The 6,925-nt window shown below is 47.1% G+C and overlaps 1 protein-coding gene across 1 annotated transcript; it reads right to left on the reverse strand.

Annotated features, from left to right (window-relative positions):
* Window positions 1–950: 950 nt before the first annotated feature.
* LOC132334003 (keratin-associated protein 4-9-like) lies at window positions 951–3,958 on the reverse strand. Its single transcript, XM_059859661.1, has 2 exons — window positions 3,949–3,958; window positions 951–1,915 (listed from the first exon to the last, which is right to left on the reverse strand). Exons 1-2 carry the CDS (start codon window positions 3,956–3,958, stop codon window positions 951–953), a joined length of 975 nt encoding a protein of 324 aa, XP_059715644.1.
* Between the last annotated feature and the right edge of the window lie 2,967 nt (window positions 3,959–6,925).

A 6,925-nucleotide genomic window follows, 5' to 3' on the forward strand; every position in this document is an offset into this window, starting at 1 on the left:
TTTTTTTTTTAATTTATTTATCCCTACCTGGTTAATAAATCATTACAGAAACAATTCCAGATTCAGAATATCCATCTAAAGAATTAAAGAGATTTGTTTCAGTGAGAAGACAGTGAATGCAGTTCTGGGATGGGAAACTGCATCCCCAAATCTGTCACTGCAGCAGGAGCACTGGCAGGCCTGGGGGAGGGACTGAGTACTTTTGACAAGGCACAGTCCCAGCAGTGAGGGGACAATGTTTGTTCCTGGGGTTCCATGGCCAAAGGAAAGCTCACTGCCCCCAAAAGCCTTGGCATGTGCACTCATGCAGTCAGTTGCAAACAGCAGGAATGAGCAGAGGCAGGAATGAGCAGAGGTGGGAATGACCAGAGAAAAGAGTGACCAGAGTCAGGAATGAGCAGGGACAGGAATGACCAGAGGCAGGAATGACCAGAGGAAGGAGTGACCAGAGGCAGGAATGACCAGAGGCAGGAATGACCAGAGGCAGGAGTGACCAGAGGCAGGAATGACCAGAGGCAGGAATGACCAGAGGCAGGAATGAGCACAGCCTTTGTCCCCAGCACACCAGCAATGTCCCCAGCTCCAGGAAGCTCAGGAACAGCCCTGCAACAGCTCCAGCTCCAGAGAACAAAGCAAATCTCTGCCGAATGCAATCCCCAGTGCTGGCCAGAACTCTCTTTTCACCCCATGAGCAAATACTGCTGCTTCCTGCACCAGGGCAATCCCTGTGTGCAGGGAACTTCATCCAGGCAAACCCCAGCTCCTGCTCCAAAGGTGCCTGGGTACTATTTCCAAAATAATTACACTTAGAGCTTGCTATTTTCAGGGCATTGAGGAGAAAAATGTGTATTAACATGAAAAAAAAGCAGCGTTTATTAAATGCTGTACACCTGGGATAGAATGCTGGGAAGGCTTGGGACAGGTTTGACTCAGGAATGCTCTTTGTCCTCTCAGAGGAGCTCCCGGGGCTGGCCCGAGGCTGCCCCGCGGGCCGGGATGCGGGATGGGATGCGGGAATGCTGTAGGGCTGCCCGGGGAGCGCGGCAGGAACGCTGGGTGCAGGAATGCTGGGTGCAGGAATGCTGGGTGCAGGAAGGCTGGGTACAGGAATGCTGGGTGCAGGAAGGCTGGGTGCAGGAAGGCTGGGTGCAGGAATGCTGGGTGCAGGAATGCTGGCTGCAGGAAGGCTGGCTGCAGGAAGGCTGGGTGCAGGAAGGCTGGGTGCAGGAACGCTGGGTGCAGGAAGGCTGGCTGCAGGAAGGCTGGGTGCAGGAAGGCTGGGTGCAGGAACGCTGGGTGCAGGAAGGCTGGGTGCAGGAAGGCTGGGTGCAGGAATGCTGGCTGCAGGAAGGCTGGCTGCAGGAAGGCTGGCTGCAGGAAGGCTGGGTGCAGGAAGGCTGGGTGCAGGAAGGCTGGGTGCAGGAATGCTGGGAGCAGGAATGCTGGGTGCAGGAAGGCTGGCTGCAGGAAGGCTGGCTGCAGGAAGGCTGGGTGCAGGAAGGCTGGCTGCCAGAATGCTGGGTGCAGGAATGCTGGGTGCAGGAATGCTGGGAGCAGGAATGCTGGGTGCAGGAAGGCTGGCTGCAGGAAGGCTGGCTGCAGGAAGGCTGGGTGCAGGAAGGCTGGGTGCAGGAACGCTGGGTGCAGGAAGGCTGGGTGCAGGAATGCTGGCTGCAGGAAGGCTGGCTGCAGGAAGGCTGGCTGCAGGAAGGCTGGGTGCAGGAATGCTGGGTGCAGGAACGCTGGGTGCAGGAAGGCTGGCTGCAGGAATGCTGGCTGCAGGAAGGCTGGGTGCAGGAACGCTGGGTGCAGGAAAACTGGATGAAATAACGCCGGATGCAGGAAGGCTGGATGGTCTCCCAGGGACATCCAGTGGTGGCACTGGGGAAGTCAGAGCGATCCCGGTCCCCGGGTCCTGCACACAGATTGTGCCACACAGAACCCGCAGAGCTCCTGCGGGATCCGGGACTCCCTTCGCTATTGCCATGTGACCGGCAGAGCTCTGCAAACCGCAGCGTGGATGGATCCAAAAAAAATTTTAAAAATAAAAATAAAAAAATTTAAAAAAAATAAAAATAAATCCAAGTCAAAAGCCCAGGAGCAGCTTTGAGATGAGGTGTCCAGGGGCTCTGGGCACCCGGGAATGTCCAGCACACAGCACAGTGAAAGCTGCCCAAATTCCAGGCTAGATTTGCATGTTAGATTAAATTCATGCTGTTTGCATCACCCCATGGAGGTTCCTGAGGAGTGTTAGGGCACCCTTTGAAGCTGTGTCCCTCTTCCTGGATCCCTGCTTGGCAGAGATTCAGAGGTGACAATGTGGCCTCTCCCTGAGTCAGTGAGATCCAGACCCCAGGCTGGTGTCTGGCAGGTCCAAGGCAGGAGCTGACAGCCCCTCCTGACACTCAGGGAGGTTTGAAACAAGCACAGAGAAAAGGATGGTAAATCAGGGAACGTCAAGAAACCTACAGGTTATCCACCCTCCTTCCCTGACAGTTCAAGATACTATTTCTAAATGGAAAGGATCTGTTCAATATACTATTTCTAAATGGAAAAGGTCAAAGTTAATTATTAATAATAATTGTTTTAAAGGTAGAATTAAGAATTTTAGCCTGATATGAAGAAGCCCAAGCTCGAGCCTTGTCCTTCCTGGTCCTCAGTACTCCTTCCCACAAATTCTACCCCCTGGTGCTGCAGCCTCAGCTCCCACAGCCTGGCACACTGGGGCTGGATGTTGCATTCCCAAAGGAAATTTGTGCCTCCTCCTTTTAGAAATTTTGTGCAAATAAGTGGGAATGAATTCAAAGGTTTATCAATACATTATTTGCCATTTTTTTGGCTAAATCCTTTAAAAAATCCAGCTCCCTTCCTTCAGGAAACCCCAGTTTTCCCAGGCTTTGCTTTGCCTTTCTCCTACAGAGCCAGGGTGGGTGGAATGTTCTCAATGTTCTATTACCCAGGTCAGCAGCTTTAAAAGTCTCTTTGTATCTATGATTAAATATTCCTCTTCAAGATTGCAGGGGGCTATGTCATTGTGGACAGGATATTTTAAAATTTTCTTCCTCACCCCTCAACTTTTGTTAACCTCCAGGAGAAGTTATGGAGGGGGAGAGAGGCAGGAAAGGTTTGAGCTTGTAGGAATTAATTTTTTCATTCAGATCTTTATACTTAAGAGACTGGGAGTCATGAAGTGTTCTAAAATGCCAAACTCTCAAAAGAGTGATTATACTTCATGAAAAGCAGGCTACTGTGATCTGGGACCTACCTCAATACCTGATAATTGAGTTAATTTTAAAACATTGGCTCAAGATAAACTTGTAACTTCAAAGAGAAATGAGAAGTCAATGAGAAAGCTTTTGGAGCAGCATCACCACTGTAAACAGTGAGGTCCAAAATGGGCTGAATGCAAAAATTCACATGGAATGGCACAAAATCTTTCCTGAAGCCCTGAATTCACAGGGGACTTTGATTTGTTGGGTTTGGGTTGGTGATTTTTTTCAAAATTGTCTTCTAAATTGCAGAAGACTAATGAGTAATATTTAATCTTCATGTTTGGGGATGGGATTTAAAAGTGCCCTCTGGACTGTAACTAATTCAGTGTAACACAAGCACAGTAAAGCAATGAAAATTCTGTCCTGACACTGCCAAACTGGCTGGGGGAGAGTTCAGGTGGAAACTGCACCTTCTGTGCTTTACAATGGGCTTTTTATTTCAGTTTCTAAACTCTTCTGTCCAGGACTTTGAAGACAAAGGCTGTTAATTGAGTTCTAGGGGTATTGAAAAAAAAAAACATAAAGAAGACTCAATATTTACTTTATCAAAATGTTATGGAGTAAAATGAAATGTAATTAAAGTAAAATGGCCTGAAGAATGTTGCTAATAGTCAATGCCTTTCTTTATAAAACAGCTGGGGCTTTCTTTTAGCAATTATTCTCATATTTTCTGTACTCATAATCATCTAGCTCAGATAAGTCCTCCACTGGTGGGATGTGTGATATCTCTTTGTATTTAGGGCTCTTATAATAAGTTAAAAGGTTTTAAAACCCAAAGGAATTCACTCATGCCACAAGCAGAGTTGTTCTAATGGGAGTTCTTTGTATTTAAACTCTGTGAAACTCCGAATTTCTCCTCAAAGGTGACCTGACTTCAAACACATCTTGAGCAAAGCAGACAAACTGAAGTTGCCTCAGATAAATATGGCCCATCTGGAATTTGACCTGCAATGGGCCTCAGAGGCTGGAAATTAAATTCCTCCCTCTGGAGGGGACAGTGTGTGCTGGAGTCTCATCCTCTCCCAGCTGGAATGTTGAAGTGATCTGCTGGGGGCTCCTGCCTGATCCCAGGGACAAACCCAGGCCAGGCTGAGCTGTGCTGAACTCCCTCGGCCAACAGCAGCTGCCCCATTCCCTCCTGGAGCAGCCACTGCCATGCAGAGCCACGGATCCCTGACAGCTGATGGTATCTGGATGCCCTGGGGTGGCTTTGATCCTGGTCCTTTGGGAACAGCTGCTGTGCACTGAGCCAGGCTTTATTCTGGGGCAGGACTGAGCACTGCAGCTCCCACCCAAACCTTGCTCTGCCAACAGCTGCAGCACCCAGGGGCTGCTCCAGAGCTGAGTGAACCTTTGTGACCCCAGATCTGAGGCTCCTCAAGTACAAGATTTCTATAAAGCACCACAAGCCATTAGAAAAGGAGCCTTTAAAGCTTTAGGAGAAGCTGGAATTGTTAAAGGCACCTGTCTGAGCTCTTGGGGAGTGCACAGGGCCAGCTCAGCCTTTGCCTCCAGCCCTCTACAGTCAAAGAACCTTAATCTGGCCAGGTGGAAATATTCCTGACTCTGCCATTTAGCTGTGCTGGTGACAAACCAGAGAGGGCTTGTCAAGCTTGGCCCTAATCTACTGAGAAAAGCTACCATGGTCACCTCAGAGGAACTTTTGAGCAGTGTGATGTGGAGTTACATCTGAGCAGAGCTAACAAAAGCCAGCTGGGTTCATTGTGCTACCCAAGGCTGTTAAATAAATCCCTGGCCAGCCTTTCATCTCTAAATATGCAATTATATTGCACATCAGCTGTCCCTGAGGAGCAGCCAAAGGGTTTGGGTGTGGCAAAGGCACTGTGGTCCTGTGGGGCTGACACTCTGACAGCTTTGGGTAAAGTGATCCCCCCGTGGTGAAGGCACATGAACACACCTGCCAGGCCAGGTGCCAAACTCACAAACATTCTGTTCTGCACAGTCTAAGTGGGCACTGATTACTTTGTCACCTCTCAGTACTTGTCTCTTTATTTTTTAAAAAATAATCTGGTTTATAATACATTAGATCATTAATATAATTAATAATTAATATATTAATGCAATATACAATGTATTTTTTTAAATCTTGTTTTTAATTTGCCTTACAAGGGAAATTTTGCTTTCTGGCCTTATTGCAACCCATTGCCTAATTGGGATGTCAGGGTTGTCATTGCTCCCTGCTGTACCCTCACAGGCCTTGATACACTCTCATTCCAAAGAGTTCAGGTAATCAGTGTTTTCAGATTCTGTAAGTTCACAAAAATTCTTGTTTCTGAACTCTTCTGGTGGAGAGCAAAGTGCATTTACAAATGCACACAAACCAGTCCACAAAACATTTTCTGCTACCTGGTGGTTCATGAGAAAGCCTAACTTGGCTGTGACAATTCCAATTGCATCATTAGCTAGCAAAAAAATGAAAAATAAGATTACCCACTGCATCTTTCATTATTGAATAACTTTAAAAGTGTTTGGAAGGTGTTTTGTCTGTAGTTTGTTCTGATATTGTAGTAATTACATTCTTCCAACAAAGCAGGCATGAAAACAAGAAATGCCTCCTATCATCGCAGTCCCTCTGAGTCCATCAATGCCTTTTGGTGACAGCAGAAAATGATTGCCTGTGCTTAAACCCTCGGTGCCTGAACAAATTTCATGAAAACTTGGAGCTGTTGAAGATTTTCTGTCTGAAATTGGCCCCCTGTCATTTAAAAAGTAACAAAACTAAGGCTAGCTCAAAACCATGTTGAGGAGAAAGACAAGGTTTCCTGTGCAGGAACTGAAGGCATTTGGAGGATCTATGGGTTAGAGGTGAAGATGCCTTGTCTCTTCCAGGTGAATATTCCAGATGTGGCAGCACAATTGCATAGGCAGAGCAGTTTCCAGTGATTAATGCTTTGTCCTTGGGCACCACGGCTGCACTTCGGCTCTCTGAGTTCCCCATTTAAATGCAAATGCCCTCAGAGAAAAGGCAGCTCCATGGCAGTGCCATAAGTTTAGCAGGAGTTCCCATTGTGATGCCTCTTAATCAGGGCAACTACTGCACAAAGGTGAGCGACAAGGCAGCTCCTTCATCCCTTGCTGAAATCAAAATAGGTCACTCCATAATTCCAGAATGGCTCCGGGCTCCGGGTTCAACAAGGTCTTTGTGAATGAGATAATTCAGCCACTTCTACAGCTTCCCTAGTTCAAGATAAATGTGTTCCTTTGTCTGCAGGTTTTTTACTATTACTCTTCTTAATGATCTGAATTACTTCTCCACTTTTAAAGATGTACATTTTAAGTGACCTGGCAGATTTCACATCCTCCCACTTCATCCTTTGGATCACTTTTGCCTCAGACTGAGCCAGGTGCAAAGCAGTGATTCTGTGCTGGGTACAGGCTCTGCTCTTGGTTCTGTCCACAGAGAAAGAATGGGGAGATAGAAGGGAGTTGTTTCTGGGTAACACATTTAAATTCCTTCTACATTAGCTATTTGTGTGTTCATCAAACATTTATTCAAAGTAATCAGGTGAAACAATTTCCTTATCCCTGGAAGCACCACAAGCAGAGTTAAATCTTTGAGGAACAAGCTGTTGCTGCCACTGAATCACTCCCTAGCTGCTGGTATTCAAACCCTCCCAGAAGCAAACTAAACC

The sequence above is a fragment of the Haemorhous mexicanus genome, chromosome 14 (genome assembly GCF_027477595.1).
Source record: "Haemorhous mexicanus isolate bHaeMex1 chromosome 14, bHaeMex1.pri, whole genome shotgun sequence".
Taxonomy (NCBI): domain Eukaryota; kingdom Metazoa; phylum Chordata; class Aves; order Passeriformes; family Fringillidae; genus Haemorhous; species Haemorhous mexicanus.